The sequence below is a fragment of the Castor canadensis genome, chromosome 11 (assembly GCF_047511655.1).
Source record: "Castor canadensis chromosome 11, mCasCan1.hap1v2, whole genome shotgun sequence".
NCBI classification, from domain to species: domain Eukaryota; kingdom Metazoa; phylum Chordata; class Mammalia; order Rodentia; family Castoridae; genus Castor; species Castor canadensis.
This window is the reverse complement of record NC_133396.1, coordinates 34,396,220-34,419,203: the sequence shown is the minus strand read 5'-3', so window position 1 is coordinate 34,419,203 and position 22,984 is coordinate 34,396,220. Positions and strand designations below refer to the sequence as shown.

General features: G+C 36.1%; 1 protein-coding gene, 2 non-coding genes and 1 pseudogene across 3 annotated transcripts in view; 1 reads left to right on the top strand and 3 right to left on the bottom strand.

Moving 5' to 3' along the window:
• Positions 1-22,984, bottom strand: part of Gdpd1 (glycerophosphodiester phosphodiesterase domain containing 1) — a 51,383-nt gene that overhangs the window by 4,201 nt on the left and 24,198 nt on the right. The window contains exons 4-8 of the mRNA XM_020179387.2: positions 20,650-20,695; positions 11,682-11,800; positions 11,094-11,183; positions 6,623-6,756; positions 905-964 (exon numbers count right to left, since the gene is read on the bottom strand). Coding sequence (XP_020034976.1) covers positions 905-964; positions 6,623-6,756; positions 11,094-11,183; positions 11,682-11,800; positions 20,650-20,695 — 449 coding nt within the window. The remainder of the gene's footprint in view (positions 1-904; positions 965-6,622; positions 6,757-11,093; positions 11,184-11,681; positions 11,801-20,649; positions 20,696-22,984) is intronic.
• LOC141414197 (U2 spliceosomal RNA) lies at positions 1,153-1,343 on the bottom strand. Its single transcript, XR_012439276.1, has one exon. It is a non-coding gene; the product is annotated as a U2 spliceosomal RNA (small nuclear RNA).
• LOC141414228 (small nucleolar RNA U3) lies at positions 3,317-3,531 on the bottom strand. Its single transcript, XR_012439296.1, has one exon. It is a non-coding gene; the product is annotated as a small nucleolar RNA U3 (small nucleolar RNA).
• LOC109696362 (eukaryotic translation initiation factor 4E pseudogene) lies at positions 13,969-14,784 on the top strand (annotated as a pseudogene).

Sequence of the window (22,984 nt, the reverse complement as noted above, 5' to 3'; positions counted from 1 at the left end):
CATACTTCTCTTCACAATGTTTTTGACATTAACCTATTTGAGGTTAATGAGAAAAGGAAATAATAAGAGAAAAATGGTTATCTATTCTAACACTGCTGCTAATTAGCTACATAATCCCAAGTGAACCACTTAAGTGGGGATTTAGCTTTCTCAGAGAGGTGGATGAGATTAACTCTCAAGATTTCCTCCTAAAACTAGTAATTAAGCTAATTCTAAACGATTCATACATGTCTACTTGCATAGCAAGTACCAACAAGTCTTCTTACAAATTACATGTGGGAAGTTTGCACCAAATTAAAGTGTACTACTTAATATAGCTACAGCGATAACTTTCTTTTTTTCTTTTGTATTTTCTCCTTAGCAATAACATTCATATCAAGAAATTAAGCTGGTCACAGTGGTGCACACCAGTAATCATTGAGACAAAGAAGATGAGGCAGAGGATCACAGGTTACCCTCTTTCACATTTCTGCTTGTATGTGTAATTTAGACTTAAAATGACCATGATAATCATAAGGGGACATGAGTGTGAAAGGGGAGCTGTCTTGGGGGGGGTCAACGGGAGGAGGGAGAAAGGAGAGAATACTGTGAAGAAGATCAAAGTATGTTACATAGATCTATTTGAAGTTAGCATGATGAAACCCATTAAACACTGTTCAAAAAAGGGAAGTGGAAGGGAGGGGGTTAATGGAACATAACAGGGGGAGTGAACTTGCTCAAAGTATGCTGTATGCATCTATGGAGTTATTATAATGAAACCCCTTTGACTACTAATGTATGCTAGTAAAAATAGTGGAAGGAAGGAGGGAATGAGAAAGGGGAGGAGGGAGGGAGTGAGGAAGGGAAGAAGGAAGGAAGGAAAGAAGGAAGGAAGGAAAGAAAAAAAAGAAGTTAAAATGCTTACATATCAGAAAGCCAGATGAGAAACTTTTGACTTCTGGACATGGTGTGTGGTTCTTTTAGCCTAAGGTGAGATAAAATTTGAATTACAAATTAGAAACACAGGAATGAAATAAGACAAGTTCAAAATGAAGTCAGTGTCTGCTCTGCATATAGGATGGTCTCAAAAAATATCTGCAAAAGGACAAAAATAATATAAGTTAGATTCTCTGTTTTCACTGGCCTCAAGCTTTTTTTTTTTTTTTTTTTTTTTTCTGGTGCACTGTTCCTGGAGGTACTGCAACACCAGGCTGATGCGTGGAGTGGACAGAGCAAGCTCCTATTCCATTTTCCTGTTCCAAAAATCCATTAATTATATTGTCCTCGGATAGAGGATGTATCAGATATTAAACTGATAAGAACAGATACTACACTTGATCTTAACCAAAAGGCCAAGAAGCAATGGCCTCAAGTTTTTTGCCAGCACTAATCAAAGGTTAATTTCCAGAGGCTTGGTACCTTTCACTCAATCATGTCTCATCTCTTCTTTGGTAAAACTTTCTCCTTCTTTGTCTGATAGAATTTAATGTATGATAGATTTAAACACACAACCAAACTATACTATGGATTAAAAGATATTTGGGATAAAAAGAAAATTACTTAATGCATGTTTTTTTAATATTGGTTTTATGGTTTTAACTTTTCTTTAAGCTTTGTTTTCTTTTCTTTTGTTTCTGTCTTTTCTGTCCTGCTCTACCATTTGAATCATACCCCAGCCATTCACTAGGCAGGTGCTCTACCACTTGAACCACATATCCAGTCCCTTTATTTTTTTTCCAGACAAAGTCTTGGTATGTAGCCCAGGCTAGTCTCAAACTCATGATCCTACTACCACCATACCTGACACATGTTTTTCTTTACTTTTCAATATTTGAAGACATGGGCCCTGTACTTTTTAATTATCTTTCCTACTAAAAGGGTCCCATGCTGAGTTCTTTCTTCCAATCTTTTTGAGGCCTGGAGTAGCCCAATTACCTGTTGCTAGTCTGAGCTGTATCCTAGGAAACGTATGTTGCACTTCTCTCCTGCCAGGATTTCTCAGCTGCTTTCTAAATTTGTCAGCATATAGCTATTTTCAATCTCCTTAGATCTTCATTTCTTGTTTCCTCTCTAATTCCTCCTATCTAAACTCAAGATAATTCTGAGAGTCCCACTCTTAACTTCCTATATTTCCTTCCTGTCTGACTTCAATTTTATTAGATGTTCTTTGAAAGGTACAAATCCTTTTTATCCGCAACACTGGCCCAGATGGAAAGTACTGACTGCAATTTCAGGAATCTCAGACATTTCATACCTCAAATACTATTTCCCTCATTAAACACAAATTAGGTTATTTTAGAAAGTGTTCACTGTGTGGCAGACTAACATTAAGACCCACACAAATAATATTTTACCTGAGTCTTAATTCATAATCACTTGTTTATTTATTTGGCAGCGCTAGGACTGAACCCAGGACCTTGTGCGTGCTAGGCAAGTCCTCTATCACTGAGATACATCCCCCAATTTTTTTTTTTCAGTATTGGGGATTGAACTCAGGACTTACTAGGTAAACACTCTACACTTGAGCCATACCCCTGATGCCCTTGGTTTTTTGAGACAGGGTCTGGCATGTAACTTAGGCTGGCCTTCAACTCGAAATCCTCCAAGCCTCAGCCTGGGATTATAGGCAAGCACCACCATACTGGGCTTATGATCACTTTTTTAGAGAAAAGATTAATACTATGATTTATGTGCTTCTTATGTTTATATTTCAGTGATATTTACTTCCAGGGCTGGAGATGTAGTTCAGTGGTAGAGCACTTGCCTAGCATGCACTTCTTAAGGCCCTAGGTTCCATCCCCAGCACACACACACACACACACACACAATATATATGTTATGTATAACATATTATATATACTATATTATGTATGTTATATATATGTTATATAGCAAACATTGTGCTATATAATATATAACACGTTATATATAACATGCATACACTATGTTATATAATATACATATAATATATAGTTTATATATATATTGTTTTGAAAGGAGTGCGTGGAGATAATCTAGAAAGCATAATAGTCTATTCTGGGCAGTAGAAAACCTAAGTACTTTAGGAATAAATGGTTAGGAATAATTTTAGTATAGGACATGGAAACAGTTTGTTTGTAGACAAGAAATGTTTTCTGTGGTTTTGTCTGAGAAATAGCTATGAAGACTCTTAATCAGTACAGTTAGGAGTGGGTAAAATAAAGCTCATCATAAGAAACTCAAACAGGAAAACAGGCACGAAGCAGAAGCTAAGCACAAGAATACTGACCAAATTGCTTTTCATAACAGTATTTACTAATTACTACTGCACTAATGCTCAGCCTGTTTTTTTTTTTTAACCACTCAGATTTTGTTTTCTCCCTCTTACACCTCAAAAAGGAATAAGAACATTCATCAGTGGCAGATGGCAGCTGCAGTAAAGCAACACCAAAAGCCGGCTTCACGCTCAGGAAAGAACGCTGCATCTCTTCCTCGTGGTTTCCGGTACTCTACACAGTCAGAGAAACTTCACTAGTAATGAACTATAGAAATGATCCCTGAAAGTATGGTCTTTCAGCTTGGTTTTTAAAAGTTGTTTGGGGATGAAAAGTGTTTTCAAGCAAGTGAAATCCCTTTAAATGATCTCTCCAGAAGCCCCAATTTCCTTTGTCATGGCTTAAGTCCTCCTTATAAATCTACAGCTAGAAATCACATTATTTTGTGGTATCTATACACAATGGAATTTTATGCAGCCATGAAGAAGAACAAAATGTTATCATTCGCTGGTAAATGGATGGAATTGGAGAACATCATTCTGAGCAAGGTTAGCCTGGCCCAAAAGACCAAAAATTGTATGTTCTCCCTCATATGTGGACATTAGATCAAGGGCAAACACAACAATGGGATTAGACTATGAGCACATGATAAAAGCGAGAGCACACAAGGGAGGGGTGAGGATAGGTAAGACACCTAAAAAATTAGCTAGCATTTGTTGCCCTTAATGCAGAGAAACTAAAGCAGATACCTTAAAGCAACTGAGGCCAATAGGAAAAGGGGAACAGGTACTAGAGAAAAGGTTAGATCAAAAAGAATTAACCTAGAAGGTAACACCCACGGCACAGGAAATCAATGTGAGTCAATACCCTGTTTAGCTATCCTTATCTCAACCAGCAAAAACCCTTGTCCCTTCCTATTATTGCTTATATTCTCCCTACAACAAAATTAGAAATAAGGGCAAAATAGTTTCTGCTGGGTATTGAGGGGGTGGGGGGGAGAGGGAGGGGGTGGAGTGGGTGGTAAGGGAGGGGGTGGGGGCAGTGGGGAGAAATGAACCAAGCCTTGTATGCACATATGAATAATAAAAGGAAAAAAAAATTCAAGTTAAAAAAAAAAAAAGAAATCTCATTATTAGTATGTAGGCTTTAAGATAACAATAATAACAAAATTTAATAACAACAAAAATAATTTAATAATAAAAGCTACCAATTACTGGATGTTTATTATTTGGCAGGCAAATATTTATAATTAATTTATTTTTGGCAGTACTGGGGTTTGAGCTCAGAGTCTCACACTTGCTAGATAGGCACTCTACCACTTGAGCCACTTTGCCAGTCCTGTTTTTTGAGTTGGGTTTTTTTGAGCTAGGGTCTCAAGAAATGTTTGCCTGGGGCTGGCTTTGCACCAGAATCCTCCCAATCTCTGCCTCCTGAGCAGGCAGGATTATAAGTGTGAGCCACGGGCACCCAGCTCAAATATTTTTATTAAAAATAAAAATTATCTAAATATTTTTATCTTTCTAGTATTTTGGGGGGCATTACTGGGATTTGAACTCAGGGCCTCATGTTTGCTAGATAGACACTCTACCACTTGAGCCACTCTGCCAGCTCTTTCTAATAAATTAGTGAGTGAAAAGCAAAGGCTTTGTATGTAATAAAAAAATATGTAAATATGGAAGTATCTTATACAAACTAACTCCACCCTTTTCTTTCTCCTATCTCTAGCGGGTTGTTTTGTTTTTGTTATTGTCTTTCCTTTTTCTTTTTCCTTTTGGGAGAGGGGGTGGTAGTGGTAGCTTTTTATCCTGAATATATAAATCTACCGGGGAACTTGGACTTGGAGTTTTAACTGAGCACTGAAGTGAACGATGTAGAATAAAGTAAGGGAAATTGAAGGACAATTGCTATTTTTTATTATTGTTGTTCTGGGGGTACATGGTGGCATTTACAAAAGTACTTACAATACATCATACTGGAATTCACCCGTTCCCATCATTCTCCTTTATTTCTCCTCCCCTGGCAATTACTATCTGATGTCAGAATAAAAGAAGTATTAAGCTACTGTAGTTAAGCCCAATTCTTTTTCATCTGACTTCTGAGTACTCAAGCAGAGAGTCGATTTAACCTGAGATGGGTCCAGATATAGTATGTGTAATTTTTTACTTATTTTAGAAAATGTGTCTTAGTTACATTAAAAAGCATTGTTGATATAAGTTAGCTAATAGAACATAGAATTAACTACAGAAATCTAAGCTTGAAACCAGGGCCTCATGTATACTACACAAGCACTTGACTACTTAAACTACATCCCTAGTCTCCAAACATCTATTCTTTTTCATTGACTTTTGTCTTAATCTGCTTCCTATTGCTATAACAAAATACTTGAATTTTTCTTGAGGTGGGGGGAGCAGGTCTGAGACAGGGTCTCACAATGTAGCCCAGGCTGACCTGGAACTACATAGCCCAGGCTGATCTCAAATTTGCGATCTTCCTGCCTTAGCTTCTCAAATGCTGGGATTATAAGCATGCATGCCTACAGCATGCCTGGCTTGGCTAGGTGAATCACAAGAAAAAAATTTTAGAGCCAGACATGGGCTAGAAGAATGGCTCAAGTGGTAGAGCACCTGCTTATTAAGCATGAGGACTTGAGTTCAAACCCTAGTACCTCCCAAAAAAATCTACATGAGCCAGGCATGGTGGTATATGCCTGTAATCCCAGCCACTCAGGAGACAGAGATAGGAGGATCTCAAGTTTAAGTTAGCAAGACCCTGCCTCAAAAAAACAAAAACAAAAACCACCAAACAAACAAACAAAAATGGATGGGAGCATGGTTCAAGGGGTAGAGCCTTGCCTAGGTTCAATCCTCAGTCCCACAAAAAAGAAAAGAAAAAAAAAAAAGGTTTATTTAGCTCATAGTTCCAGAGGTCCAAGAGCATGACATTGTTATCTGGTTTGATTCTTGTGAGGCGTCGTGGTGGCAGAAAAGCAGTGGCACATGCAGAAGAGAGGCAAGTGTAGGAGAGAGGAAGCAAGAGACAGCCAAGAGCAAGAACTCAAAAAAAAAAAAAAGAGCAAGAACTCATCTCTACATGAAAGACATTAATCCCCTCTTAATGACCTAATCACCTCTTAAAGGTCCCACTACCACTCAATACCGTTGCATTGGGGACCAAGGCCAAACATGATTTTTAGATGGAACAAACCCCACCTAAACCATAGCCAAAGTTTGAGGCATAGCATGGTAGAATACATGCTTAGCATGTGAAAAGCCCTGAGCTCAATCCCCAGCACCAAACAGACAGATAAACCATAGCAATACTGGCATTAATGAGACTTTATCTTAATCCTTCTATAATTGATTATTGGTGAAAACTGGGCAACCACTTACTTCAGTATGATAGAAGGCATTGGGATTTCAAAAAATTGTTCTCGAATGGGCACAAAAGGCAAGAGGCCAGTGAAGAAAAGGCCAAGAATGAGCAGAACACGCTGTAGACTGAAGAGTATGGGAATATCTGAATTCTAGAAGACAAACAATATTATACGTTACTTTTAGTAACTGCTCAAATAAAGAGGATTATTTTATAAGCCTTAAAATTTCCCAAAACATTTCCACATGTATTACAAGCACTCCCTTTACAATACATGACTTAGCAATGGCTAGTACATAATGCAATACACAAATAATGATCTACCTGAGATCCCTAAAGTATAAGTGATGTTACTAAAGTTTCTCTATTCCCTTCTCCCCGTTTTTATGACACCACTTCTGTTGGTCATAGTATTAACAACTAAAGACTAAACATATCAGAACATAAAGAGATGAATATATGAAATATTCAGTAATCTGTTCCTTTTAAAAAATATGAGATGTGAGTATCTACAGATACATACACATTCTTTTAATTTTTAAATTTTTAAAAATTTTATCATTTTTACATTTACTCACATGTGTATACACTGTTTGGGCCACCTCCTCCCCCACCCCGCACCCTCCTCTATAGATACACATTAATAATGTTGTAAATATATCCTCTTTTAGCTATGTAATGGATCAAATATAAAAACGAGCTGGGCATGGCAGTACAAGGCTGAAGCAGGAGGACTGAGAGTTCAAGGCTAGCCTTGGCTACATAGTGAGTTCAATGCCAGCATGGAATATATAGGAACACTGTCTTTTAACAAAACAAACAAACAAAAAAAACAAAACAAAGCCAAAAAACATCTGGGATGAGACCCAGGAATTAATAGTTTTCAAAACTGTTCAGGTAATTCCAAGATATAGCCAAATTTGAGCATCCCTGCATTACCCAGTATGGTGGGACATGCCTATAATCCCAGCACTCAGGAGACTGAGGCAAGAGAGTTGTGAGTTTGAGGCCAGCCTGGGCTATACAGAGAAACCCTGTCTCAAAAAACAAAACAAAAAAGTGCCACTTAACTGAATGAATAAAAAGTTATTAAGTGAGAATAAGTGTCACATGTTTTCTCATCACCACTGTGTCCCAGTTCCTTTACTGAAGGTTGAACTCAGTCTCACACTTGCGAGGCAGGCACTTTACCACTTAAGCTGCTCCACCACCCTTTTTGTATTGGTTATTCTTTCTTTCTTTCTTTTTTGGTTGGTGGTACTTGATCTTGCACCCAAGGCCTTGAGCTGGCTGGGCAGGTGTCTACCATGTGAACCACATCCCCAGCCCTGTACTGGTTATTCTTGAGTTAGGGTCTTGCTTTATGCTCAGGCTGGCCTGGACCATGATCCTCCTATTTGTGCTTCCCTGCATAGCTGGGGATGACAGGCACATGCCACCACACACAGCCATTGGTTGAACTGGGGTCTGGGGAACTTTTTGCCCAGGCTGGCCTTGAACTGTGATCCTCTCAATCTCTGCCTCCCAAGTAGCTAGAATTACAGGCATGAGCCACAGAACCAGGCTTCACTTTTTTACATTTTAAGTTTACAGCACCTGGGAATTAAAGGACTAACGTAAAATTCTTATAAATTATACTTTATAAGCTCTAAAAGCTATATCACTGAATTATATACAGCATATTCACAATATGAATGACGAATATTGAGACAGTTTTACTGTGATGTCTGAACATTGTTGCTGAAAAGTTTTTGGAGTTTTCAAATTCTAAAATGACAGAAAGCCAGAGGTTTCTCAGAAAAAAGTCATATGCGAATTATAGGGAAATTGTGGAGTGAGCCTTTTTTTTTGAGGCAAGGTCATACTATGTAGTCCAGGCCAGGCTGGAACTCTCCATCCTCTTTCCTCAGCCTCCAGGAGTGCTAGGATTAGAGACATGCACCTCCATGCCAAGCAAGAGTGATCTTTTTATTCTGAAGTAACTACAGACCACAGGAAATTGCAAAAAGAGTAGAGTATGGGCTGGCAGAGTGTCTCAAGTGGCAGTGTGCCTACCTAGCAATCGTAAGGCTTAAACAATCCTCAGAACCACCAGAAAAAGAAAAAAGTAGTAGAATGGATGTGCCTTTCACCCAGCTTCCTCAAAAGGTGACATCTGATGTAATTGCAGTATAGTATCAAAACCAGGAAATGACATTGTTATATTGCTATTTATCAGACTACACATCGAATTCAGTTTTCAGTTTTTTTTGATTCATTTCCAAACCTGTATTCATTTGCGCATGTGTGTGCAAACATATTTAAATTCTATGCAGTTTTAATCCATGTATAGATTTGTGTAACCACCACAAGCAAGAAGCAGAACTGTTTCATCACCACACAAGAAGTCCCTTTTGCTACCTCTTTGTATTTGTATCTACTCCATACCAAACCCAGTCCCTGTCCCCTGGCAGCCACTAAATCTGCCCTCCATGTCTACATTTTGTGACTGTTATATAAATGGAACCACATAGTATATTACCTTGAGGATGATTTTTTTTTCAGTACTGGGGCTTGAACCCAGGGCCTTTACCTTGAGCCATTCCATCACCCCAGTTTTTTGTGAAGGTTTTTTTTAAGATAGGGTCTCACAAACTATTTGCCTGGGCTGGCTTTGAACTGTGATCCTCCTGATTTCTACCTCCTAGTAGCTATGATTACAGGCATGAGTCACCAGCTCCCAGCTGAGGATAATTTTTAACTAAGTATAATGTTCTTGAGGCCCACCCAGGTTGTCATACGTGTCAAAGTTCATTCCTTCTCATTGCTCAATAATTATCCACTGTATGGCTATTCCAGTTTCTTCAGCTATTTACCAGTACTGAAGGACATATGGGTTTTTTCCCATGCTTTTGCTTTTATGAACAAAGTTTCTATAAACATTCATATACATATATTTTTGTATGCATAAGTTTGTAGGTTTTTTGGGATAAATACCCAAGATGAGACTGTTGGTTCAAATGGTAAGTGAATGTTTAATTACATTAAAAAAACTATTCAACTAACTGAAGAAAATAACTGTACTATTTTATATTCCCCACCAGCAACTGAAGAGAGATCAGTTTCTCTGCATCCTTTCTAGCATTTGTATTGTCATATTGTTTTATTTGAAAGTTTTTGTGATGATGTAAAAAAAAGTTAGTAGTTAATGAGGCCTATAGTACATTATTTCTCTTGTAATAAAACTGAATATACTTTGCAATAACTACTTATAGAAAAATCTTAGTTCTAAGTTGTTTGCACTCTAAAGCCACACAGCTTGATTGCTCAATTCCTTTTTTCTTTAGTGCTGGGGATGGAAGCCAGGGCCTAGCTCATGCCAGGCAAGCAATCTGTCTATCACTGAGCTACACATCCCCAGCCCTTTGTTCTTTCCTTTTGTATACAAGCTACATTGGGATCTCAGAAAGCCTAATGCACATAAATAAAACTTACTTCAAAAAAAAAAAAGAAAGAAAGAAAGAAAAAAAAACTTACTTGCCTTAAAGAGGGTCTCAACTGTACTTCAAGTTGTAATGGTGCTAGGGCTAGAGGTGTGGCCCAGGCAGTAGAGTGCCTGCTTGGCAAATACAAGCCCTGAGTTCAAACCCCAGAACCAAAACCCAAAAAAAAAATTCTGATTATGGATGTTTTTTGCCTTCTTTGCTAGAAAGGAAGGATTGTCCCCAAACAGTTCTTTGTAACTGAGAATTACTACTTGTGTCATGGTATTTCTTCTATACTATTTCACTTGTGTTCTAAAAAAGAGTTTAATGGTTAAGATTTTCTTTTGTGGGACTGGGATTTGAACTCAGGTCTTTGCACTTGCAAAGCAGGTGCTCTTCTGCTTGAGCCACAGCTTCAGTCCATTTTGCTCTGGCTATTTTGGAGATGGGGGGTCTTGTGATTTGCCTGAGCTGGCCTTGAACCACAATCTGCCCAATCTTAGCCTCTGAAGTAGCTAGGATTATAGACATCAACTACTGGTGCCCCACCATCAAACTGATTTTTAAAGACATACTTTCTTTAACCAGAAAATTTTCAATGAGTGAAATGGCCCTACTACTACTAAATAATCTTGGCTTAATTTGATTAAGTCAGTTTGAAGGTTAGGACAAAAAGAAGTTGAATAACTAAATGCTTTCTTCAATTCAAGATTTTACACACAAAAAATCAATTAACTATCAAAAATAGACGTTACAGGATGAGACTCATATTTTGCCTTATAGCACACATAAAAATTAATTAGTAACTATTAGCATGTGAAAATAATTCTGTGAACCAGCCTGATTATACTGAACATAAATTGCGAGATCCAAATCCATTATTTCTATCAGTAACTTCTGGTTAGTTTTGTACATGTGTACACAGGCTATGAACTAAGAAAGTTAAATTATTACTGTAATGACTTATTATAGATCTATAACCAACATCAAAGATACATCATTCTGTATCATTTTTGAAGCTTACCTCTTTGTAGCACTTTTCTACAATTTCATAACTGGCATTACCCCACACTGTTATGTGCTCTCGCTTATATTGCTTCACCAATTCTGAAACCTACATGTGAAAATTCAGAATTTTATGCATGTGCCCATTTGTAAATCCACATGTATCAATTTACTTTTAAAATGAATTACAACTATCTTCCAAATGATAGCATAAAATTTTAGACAAATTGCTAAATTTAGATTTTACAAAATAAAAAATTATTTACATTTGCCATTATAAAATGTGTTTAATAGACTATAACTATATAGTAATTTGACATGAATGAACCACAAATGAAACACGCTTAACTAGAAGCTAATTATTTAAATGCCATAATGACTGGTTCTTAAGAGCTCACTTTTATCCATGACTAAGACATGCCAGCTCACTCTGAAAACACTGCCTTGCAGGAAGGTGACCTCTACCAAGGCATTATTTTAAACAATGCTGATCCCCAGGCTATCATATTTCCTTCACCACTACCCATCTGTGCAGCTACCCACTCTAATCTTACTTAGTTTGTGAAATCAGATGCAACACACCAAGAGGAGGCAATGACTTGAGTACCTTCTTAATCAGCATATTGTTGTTGACTTTGATATCCACGTTAATGGGGGTGTTGGGAAAGGCCTCAAAAACATCCTTCAGTAATGGAATTCGGTTATCTTGTCCCTCACATTGGCATGCTGAGAAAGCAAGATTTTTAGATGTATTTTTAAAGATAACATTTACCCTTTTGATGAGTAGAAAGTTATAGTATGTATTTATAATAGAACATTTGCAAAATGAGGTAAAGTATAAAAAGAAAAAAAATCAGGTAAAATGCAACAATTTAGATATAATCATGACCACTTGACATTTTATTCTTTTTTCCTATGCATAATTTATTTATAACGTAGTGTGCATACAGATTTTAACCTGATCTTTATGTAAATAAAACATTTTCATGTTAATACATTATATCTATAATTGTGATTTAAATTTTTATTTTTTTGAACTACAGGACTTTATTCTGCAACATGGAGGCCACACCTTTGCCCACCCAACCCCAACTTTTAAAATTTTTATTACTCTGAGATTCCGGCTCATAGTCTCCTTTCATGACTTCCATGTGGGTTCTTGAAAACAGTTCAAACCCAGAAAATTCTAAGTTTTCTTCCTTAAAACACACTGATACCATTATTTATAGAATTCACTTTTTACAGTGATGGTGAAAATTATACTATTTATCGATAAACTAACTTTTTATAGTTTCCCTCTAATGTCTTTACTAAATATATCCACTGTTGTTTTGACTTCTTATTGTCACTTTGTTGCTGCACACATGTCCTTTTTTGGATTTTCTGCACATCTCTTGGCCCCCTGAGTTCCTTTCAGTTCAGATTCACAGTCCAAAGTGCTTCCCCTAGAATGGATTTCAGTCTTTCTGGATCTCAAACACCTAACATTTCACTTTCTAGCTGCTCCTTTTTTCTTTCTGCTCCATCATGGGATCTCCATGCTTTTCTCCCTTACTTTCTTCTCTACTGGAAGAGGCTGGAAGGTCTTACTCTGTCTTCCTGATCTTAAGCATACTGTCCCCACTGATTTTGTTCAAACTGTAGGTTTCTTGGCTATGCCTTCTGGGTTCTGTGTTTCTCTCTTGGGAAGTCTTCATGGACTTCTTTTCACTTGAATTAATACAGTATTTTTATAATTATGATTTAAGTTTTTGCTTTAAGGTAACTGTAGATTCACATGCATTTGTAAGAAATATGCATACAGAGAGATCTATGCACTCTTTGTCTCATTTCCCAATGTAACTTCTTGCAAAACTATTTACCGTATCACAACTAGGATACTGACATTCATATAATCCACTGATCTTGTTTTTTTTTTTTTTAATTTTGTTTTGGCAATACTGGGGATCAAACCCAGGGGATCACACATGCTAAGCAGGTGCTCTACCACAGAGGAACACCCCAGCTCTACAATCTACTGATCTTATTCTATTAGATGTCTTAAAATACTCCACTGACTAAACTTTAATTATTTTAATTTAATTATCCCCCCTACTAGTAGAGACTGAGATAAGTTTCTAAAGTTTTATTATATACTCATCGAATTTTAAAGGGATTGAGAGTAATTTTCAGGCAAGGTAAGTATACACTAATTCAGTAATTTGTTGAAGAATTATCAATATAGTTGTTCAAAGAAGAGAATAATGAAAGAGTTTGGGATGTAGCTAAGTAGTAAAGCACTTGCCTAATATGTATAAGGCCTTGGTTTAATCCTCAGAACTGTGGGTGGGGAGGAAACCTCTTTAAAAAAAAAGTAATGAAAAAATTAGGAGATTTTAATCATTGTTTATACTTCTTGAGAGTTGTTTTCCTTTTCTGTTTTTTTTTTGGGGGGGGGTTGAGATAGGGTCTCACCATATAGTCCAGGCTGGCCTCAAACTCAGGATCCTCCTGCCTCAGCCTCTTGAATGCTGGAATTACATGCCATCATGGTTATTTTCTTTACTCTTTCCCCCATCTTTTCTTCTTTTTCTTTTCTTCCAATACTGGGAATTGAACTCAAGGTCTTGCTCATGATATTGGTCTACCACCTGAGTCATGCCTCCAGCTCTTTTGTTTGCACTTGTCTTGTTTTGTACTTTGTTTTGTTTTTGTCTTGATAAAACTTTGCCCAGGATGGCCTCAAACTCAAGGTCCTCCTGCTTCCACCTCCCAAGTAGCTGGGATTATAGCTATGTATCACCACACCTAGCTTCCCTAATCATTTAGATAATATACTATATATACTATAGAACTTTTGTAAAAATTCTCCCTTCTATTAAAGTTAAATTCCATTTATCTGAGATCAATCTAAGATGGTAACTGTGGAACCAGAAACTACCCCTACTCCTAATCGCCCACCTACAGAACAGGAAAAAACAGAATCTAATCAGGAGGATGCTAACCTAGAACATTATATTAAACATCCACTACAGAACAGATGGGCGCTCTGGTTTTTAAAAAAATGTTAAAAGCAAAACTTGGCAAGCAAACCTTCGACTGATATCTAAATTTGATACTATTGAAGACTTTTGGGCTCTCTACAGCCATATCCAGTTATCTAGTAATTTAACGCCTGGCTGTGACTACTCACTTTTTAAGGATGGTATTGAGCTTATGTGGGAAGAACAGAAAAATAAATAGGGAGGATGATGGCTAATTACATTGAACAAACAGTAGAGACGAAGTGACCTCGATTGCTTTTGGCTAGAGACACTGCTGTGCCTTATTGGAGAGTCGTTTGATGACTACAGTGATGATGTATGTGGAATGGTTGTTAATGTCAGAGTTGAAGGTGGTAAGATATCAATATGGACTACTGAATATGAAAACAGAGAAGCTGTTACACATATATGGAGGGTATACAAGGAAAGGTTAGGACTTCCTCCAAAGATAGTGATTATCAATCTCATGCAGACACAGCTACTAAGAGCAGCTCCACCACTAAAAATAGGTTTGTTGTTTAAGAAGACACCTTCTGAATATTCTCATAGGAGACTGCGTCAAGTAGTTGAGATTTGGGAGCTGAACCAAAGCCTCATCAAAGCAGAGTGGACTGCATTTAAATTTGATTCCATCTAAATGTTGCTAAGATATAGGAGAAGTCTCGTTCACCTTTGTCTTATACCTCTGTGTTCATTTAAAAAAATTTTTGTACTAGAGTGTCCACTATCCCAATCAAAAAATGACAGTGCACATCATCCCCAGAATCCATAAGTGTGTTCCTGACCCACTCTGTAACAGCCTAGTAAAATTGCCATTACAAATACATTTAACCCATCCACAATATTCAAAAAACCTTGCATTTCTTTACCATAATAGGAAAAAAATTCTGTTTATGTTTCATTTTATGCAGGAGCATATTTTGTTGGTTCAGACAGTTTTCTAGCAATTTTGTTTTTTTACAGCATTATCTTTGCTGTACTCTTGCTGATGGCTGCTAGAATTTAATTGTTTCCCGAGTTGATAACATTAGTGATTCTGATTTCAGTTTTTCATTTGTTGGCTTTTATTTTTTCCTTACGTAACATTGGTGAAGGATCCAGGAATATGACACAAAGGTGGAATGTTAATTTTGTGCAAAAAATTCCATTGATCCATGGATAACTAAGTTGTGAAAAAAATCCTAATCTCATCCTCATTGTATGGCAAATTAAAAATACCTATCAGAAAAGCAAACCTATGTCAGAAAATTAAATTACTTATAGTAAGGGCTTGTGTAAAAAGCATCTTATGAAAGAAAAACAAGAGAGAAAAACCCTTGTTATTGGATTTGTAAGTCATGGGTCTCTCAGCCATTCTCTGATTGAACTGTCAATCATTTTGGCTTTGATTCCCTGATCAAAAAGTAAACACATGACTTGTCTATACTCTCTTTTTTATTTCTTTTATTCATATGTCTGATATTTTTATGCATATTATAATATGGACACTGGGAGAGGAGGTCTCCTGATATCCTCAACTGAATGAATTATGTACTGCTAAGGGGCCATCTCTATGCTGGAAAGGTGTCTCTGTAAACAAAGCTAACAGAAGAAGCAGAGAACCAAGTAAAATAAAAATTATTGCTTAAACAACTGAAACCAGTCATATATGAAGGCATATAATCCCTAGAATTTTAAATTATGAATAAATGTTATCTGCTTAGTTATTGCTTTAACAATCTTAAGATGGGTGTCTAAACAATTATACTTGAAAAAGTTTAAACTTAACATAGACTACATACTGAAACTATTAAATAAAACTATGTTTATAGTGGATAGTTACCATTTTGATCTACTTAGTGTTCTTCTTTTCCATGGAACATTGTATCTCCCTTCTTCCACACTTTTCTGGTAGAGCTGTCAATCACAGTACCTATTCATTTCCCATTCACCCTCCTAAGTATGCATGTGACCAAGTTTTGGGCAATCATAAGATCTCTGCTTCAAGATCAATATGTGACAAATGTTGGGCCAATCAATGTCTTTCCCTGGGACTTTTCTCTTGAAGCTCATAGAGAAAACTGGCTTTTCCCCTTGGAGTAATCATCCAGGCAGGATTGAATTTATAACTGTCAGTGATCAAGTTCCCTGCCATGTGGACAAAATCTATCTAAAGTAGAAGATACACAAAGAAGCAGACCCAAGGAATGAAGCAAGGAAGAGTCTTTTTAAGCCTCTGGATTCAACAATGCTTAAAATCAGATTCCTTAATAGTCTATCTAACCTTTTTTTTCTATTTTTTGTCTTAAACTAATTTAAGCTAAGTTCTGTCATTTATAATCTAAAAAGTATCAACATAATAGTTTAGTTCTATACTGTTTAATGTGGTACCCACCAACTGCATAAGTCATAAATTCAATTAAAATTAAATGAAACTTAAAAATTCATTCCATCAGTTGTAGCAACCACATTTCAAGTACCCAACAGAAAAGCTGGGCACTGGTGGCTCACGCCTGTAATCCTAGCTACTTAGGTGGCTGAGATCAGGAGAAACACGTTTCAAGGTCAGCTGGGAAAATAGTTAAGGAGATCTCATTTCCAAAAAAAACAAAGAAAATGGGCTGGAAGTGTGGCTCAAGCGTTAGAGTGCCTGCTTTGCAAGCATGAAGACCTGACTTCAAACCCCAGTCCCCTCCCCCCCTAAAAAAAGTTCAAGGCCATCCTTGACTACATAGGAACACAAGTAAAAACAAAACCAAAGAAAACATTTAACTGCTTCACTAATAAAGTTGTAGGCAGCAAAAGACCTGAGCAAAAGTCTATCCTGTATTTAAAGAAAACTAAGCAAGAGTTCTGAGCAGGGGGAAAAAAACCAAGCTACAGCTGGGCACTGGTGGCTTGCGCCTGTAATCTTAGCTATTCAGGAGGCAGAGATCAGGAGGATCACGATTTGAAGCCAGCCCAGGAAAACAGTTTTCGAGACCCTATCTTGAAAAAGCCCAACACAAAAAAAGGGCACAATGGTGTGCACCCAGCTACACTGGGAAACACAAATAGGAGGGTTGTAATCTAGGCCAGACTAGGCATAAAGCAAGATGCTATCTTAAAATTAAAAGCAAAACAGACTGGGGGCATGGTAAAGTGTCTGCCTAAAAAGTGCATGGCCAAGTTCAACCCCTAGTACCTAAAAAAAAGTGTGTGTGTGTGTGTGTGTGTGTGTGTGTGTGTGTGTGTACATACACATAGACATAAATGGAAGTTTGTTATTCTTTATGGCTGTCTAAAACCTGAGAACACCTGGCATTGCTATTAATTAAGCAGTTAAGGAGATGGTTCAGAGGGAGGGGCATTACTGGTATACTTGAACACAAGCCTGTAAGAAGAAAACTTGGTTTCAAATTCTAGTTGTCATTTATTGTTGTATAACCAAGTTAATTGCATCTTTAGACTTCAGTCTCTTTATCAATAATAGAAGACAGTATTAGATGGCCTCAAAGGTCTCTTCACAGTCAAAAGTTTTATGATTTTAAGTTTTTTTTTCTGAATCTTTTAATCTTTGTGGGACTTTGGCTTTGCTTATAGAAGAAAAACTTTATTTGTGAACATTTTATTAAACCTTCATAAATCCAAAATTGACATAAATATTATAATACTTGGTAAGCACAATTCTATAAACTGTTAAGAATGAAAAAAATATTTTGTCAAACCAATATAGCTTAACAATACAGAAGCAAGCTCACGTCATTTTAAACATTCCTCAAGACAGAAAGCTTTTAATATTTTCTAATTTTTTTGGGGGGGGGCGCTTTCTAAAATTTTCTGATCAAGGCACTTTACATTGACTATTTATTTATTTATTTATTTATTCATTCATTCATTCATTTATTTACTTGTAGTGCCCAGGTCTAGTGCATGCTAGGCAAGTACTCTATCATTGAGCCTTATACTAGCCAGCCAATTTTAAATCTAATTCATGAGTAGCTACAGTCATTTCTGAAAGTTACTATGAATAGATCTCTTATAAGCAAAGAAACCATCAACAGAATAGAGACAATCTATAGAATGGGAAAAAATATTTGCAAACTATACATCTGACAATATAAAAGGAATTCAAACAATTCAATCAAAAAATTAGGGTGGGGACATAGCTCAAATGGCACAGCACTTGCTAGAGGCCCTGGGTTCAAGCCCCAGTACTGTCAAAAAAAAATAAATAAAATAATAAAGAAAGGTGTGGCTCAAGTTGTAGAGTAGTTGCCTAGCAAGTGCAAGGCCTGAAAAAAAAAAAAAAAAGAAAAAGAATTAAGCTAAAATCTACCTATAAGTTATAAATGAAATGACAAAGGCTAGATGACAGGATTTTCTGTTTGTAACATAGTTTACTGAATATTAGCCATGTGTAGTCACTCACATCTGTAATCCTAGCTACTCAGGAGGCAGAAAGGAGGATTGAGGTTCAAGGCCAGCCTAGGCAAAAAGTTCAGGAGACCCCATCTCAACCAATAAAAGCTGAGCATGGTGGTACACATCTGTCATTCCAGCTACAAGGGAAATATAACTAGGAGAATCACAGTCCAGGCCAGCGTGGGCATAAACATTGAGACCCTACCACAAAAATAACCAAAACAGGGCTGGTAGAGTGGCTCAAGTGGTAAAGTACCTGCCTAAAAAGTGCAAGGCCCTGAGTTTAACTCCCAGCCCCACCAAAAATGAATAAATTAATAAATAAGTAAATAAAATAGCTTTTAAAAAATTAACCAAAGTAAAAAAGAGCTGAAGGCATGACTAATGTGGTGGAGTACAGAAAGTGCAAAACCCTAAGTTCAAACCCTAGTGCTGCCAGAAGAAAAAAAAAAAGAGGAAAAAACAACAAATCAACTAATTCAAAATGGGCAAAGAAAAAAAAATTTAAACATTTTGTAAAACAAAACATACAAATAGCTAATAAGTACATGAAAAAATACTTAACATTGTTAGGTGTGGTGATGCACCCCTGAATTGCAACACAAAAAAAAGAAAGGAAAAAAAAAGTACTCAATATCACTAATAATCAGGGTAATGAAAATTAAAACCACAATGACGGGTGTCACCTCACTTCATATAAGATGGCTATTACCAAAAAAAGATAAAAGAAAGTACGTGCTAGTGAGGAGCATGTGGAGAAAATGGAACTATTGCACTCCACTGGTGAGAACGTAAATTAGTATAGCCATTTTGGAAAATCATATGGAAGCTCTTCACAAAATTAAAAATGCAGCTACTATATGACCAAGGAAATGAAATCAGTATGTGAAAGAGATATCTGTATTCCCATGTTGCAGCACTATTCACAACAGCTAAAATATGGAATCAACCTCAGTGTCTAACAATGGACAAATGAATAAAGGAATGTGTATATATACACAATGAAACACTATTCAGTCATGAAAAAAATCCTGTAACATGCAACGACATGGGTGAAACTGGAGGACATTGCTAAATGAAGTAAGTTATACTCTAGTTTCTTTTTAGATTGTATTAATCTTTTGCCTTTTACTAAATAAAGTCAGACACAGAAAGACAAATACTATATGATCTCACTAATATGTAGAATCTAAAAGAGTTGACAACACAGAAATAACAGATAGAATAGTGATTATCAGAAACTGGAGAGGGGAAGGGGCAACTGGTAAAAAATAAGTTCTATTGAACACTAGGGTGACTAAACTATGAGCTATTGCATATCTCAAAAATAGCCAGAAGAAAAATGATAAATGTTTGAGATGATGGGTATGTTGATTATCCTGATTAGATCATTACAAAATGTGTACATGTATCAAATATATACAATTATTATGTCAAAAAAATTAGAATTTACAAAAAAAGATACTTAACATTTACCCAAGGTTTCAACTATACATAAACCACAGCAAGGTCCATGACATGCAGCCTCTTGTAGTTACTGATCTATACATTTGAACCATTCAAAATGTGAGACTGACTTTTGATAATGAGCCAGGATACACTCCTAAGTGCCTGTAACACAGAGTGGTATATTTTCCATTCTAACATTTAATAATAAAATAGGGCAGAAGACACTTTTTAGGGGGAGAAATGTTCCCTCAAATGAAAGAAAACTGAAAGGAAATAGTTTCAGTAATAAGCCTGTTTAATCATTTAAAATCATTAATATCAGCTAAATGAATCAAATGCTATAGAACCAGATATGGAAGATGCCCTTTTTATTTCTTTCATTCATTCTTTATCACATTTATGATGAATGGTTATTATAAGAAATGGCAATATTCTAGAATTACAAAGTATCCCCTATAATATCTAAGTTTCCTATAATTAGTATTGAGACTTAAATTAATTGCATGTGAATTTAAATAGAATGAGCTATTTAAATTTTTAGGCCTGAATGTCTCAAGGTCAGATGATTATTAAGGTTTCAGATTTTGTAGGCCTGAGAGAATAAGCTTAGAGGGCAGTACTTTTAGCAAGAACTTATTATGATAAAAGAACATACATGTGCTTCTCATATAACTGAATACACTTTAATGTCAGCATGTAAGCCATAATGAGAAATATTACCTCTTTGAAATGGCACATCCAGTTTGCCAAGGTAAGGTGGGAGCTCCTTTAAAAGATATGATTTAAAAAGTTAGCTCTAAAAAATATAAAATATTTTAGTGTTTTCTATTAAGGCATAAAATAAAATTTTGCTTCTTTAAAAAAATAAGAACAAAACATTGCATATGTTTATGTAGGGCACCCTTTAGTATAACATCCCCAAAAGGCAAGTTAAAAAAACAATTACTTACTTCTACCATCTAAAAAACTCTGCACTATTTAATATAGACCTTTTCTCAATAATATACAAAAATTTCAGTAGAAAAATGTCCAGAATAGACAACTCAAGGGAAAAAAAGAGCTAACAATCATACAGAGAAATCTTTAAACTCATTAATAATCAAAGAAATGTTAATTCAAATTTAATCTAGCAAACTAGCAAATTTTTGGTATAATTATAATGACATAGCAAAATGGAAATTCTTAATATCAGATATTAGAATTCTTTTAAAAACACACTGAAAAAGCAAGCAGGCACTGGTGGCTCACTCCTAGCTACTTGGAGGCTGAAATTGGGAGGATCAAGGCTCAAGGCCAGCCAGGGCAAATAGTTCATGAGACTCCATCTCCAAAATAACCAGAGGAATGATGGACTGGAGGTGTGGCTAAAGCAGTACAGCATCTGCTTTGTAAGTGCAAAACCCTGAGTTCAAACCTCAGTACCATCAAAAGCAAGCAAGCAGCCAGGTGCTGGGGGCCCACACCTGCAAATCTAGCTACTCAGGAGGCAGAGATCACAAGGCTTACAGTTCGAAGCCAGCCTGGGCAAATAATTTGTGAGACCCTATCTCAAAAAACTCTATCACTAAAAAGGGCTGGTGGAGTGGCTCGAGGTGTTGGTCCTGAGTTCAAACCCCCGTACTGAAAAAAAAAAAAAAAAAAGGCAAGCAGGTGGTAGACCACATGCTTAGCATATGCAAGGCCCTGGGTTTGATCCCTAGCACTAAAAACATAAGTATGCAATGGGAAATTGTAATATATATTAAGATACTAACTATAATATTCCTGGCTTTCACCCAATACTTTCCTTTCTGGGAGTATATTTAGAGAACTAAATTTAAATATAGCGAACACTTTGTCTTTATATAAGTAACTGTAATATGTATAGATTTATTTTGCTTTACATATTTATATCATTATAAATAACTTTATATAAACATCTAAAAACAAAGCTTTATCTTTATACATACAAGATCTTTAGTACAGTGTTATCTATATGATGAAAACTTTGAATGAATCTAATGTCCAATAGTAGAAGACTGGTTAAAGATAACTACAGATGTACTTAATGTAATAGCTGCAGTCATTTGAAACATTTATAAAGAATAACCATGGAATCTGAAAGATAGTCATGACATGACATGTCATGACTATTTGACAATCTGGGAATCTGTATCAGTGGTTGCCAACCATGGTGGTTCACAACTGTAATCCCAGGGAGGCTGAGACAGGAGGCAGGATTGAGAATTTGACGATAGTATGGGCTACAAAAGGAGTCCCTGTCAAAAAAAAATAAAAATAAAAAAAAAACAAAAAATTAAAAAAAGAAAGAAAATTGGTGGTTGCTAGGGAATAGGGGATAGGAAGATAGAGATAAATAGGCAAGAGTAGACAGTACTTTTAGGGCACAGAAACAATTTTGGATGGCAGTATAATAGTGGATATATGCCATCATAAATTTGTCTAAACCCATAGAATATACAACACCAGGAGTGAACTCTAATGCAAACTATGGACTTTGGTTGATTATGATATGCTAATGTATGTTTGTCGACTCTAAGAAATGTGCCAATCTGGTGTGGATATTGATGGTATAAGAGGAGATACCTGTGTTGTGTTAGAGGGTGGGTATGTGAGAACTCTATTTTTAATTTTGCTGTGAACCCAAAACTTCTCTAAAAAATAATGTCTATTTTTTAAAAAGCATGGGAAAAGGTCTGTAATATTCTTAATGTTAAATTGTTTAAAACACAATATACATAATATACAGTGAGAATGAAACTGTAAAATCCAATAGGGTATACAGACAGACAGAATCCTGCTCATGTGAGTTTGCTGTAGGTTGTAGAAGGAGGCATTATTTTTCCTTCCATTTATCAATACTTATATAATGACTATATAAAATACTATGATCAGATTTTTAATGGTGCTTTCCTATACTCGAAGACTAAAATGAATTGATATCTTTAATCTGAATCAAATAAATTAAACAAGTTGAATCCCAATAGCTTTACATTTGAGGAATTATAATTTTATTCAAATATTTATAAAAGTAAATCTCCATAGATGTATTTGT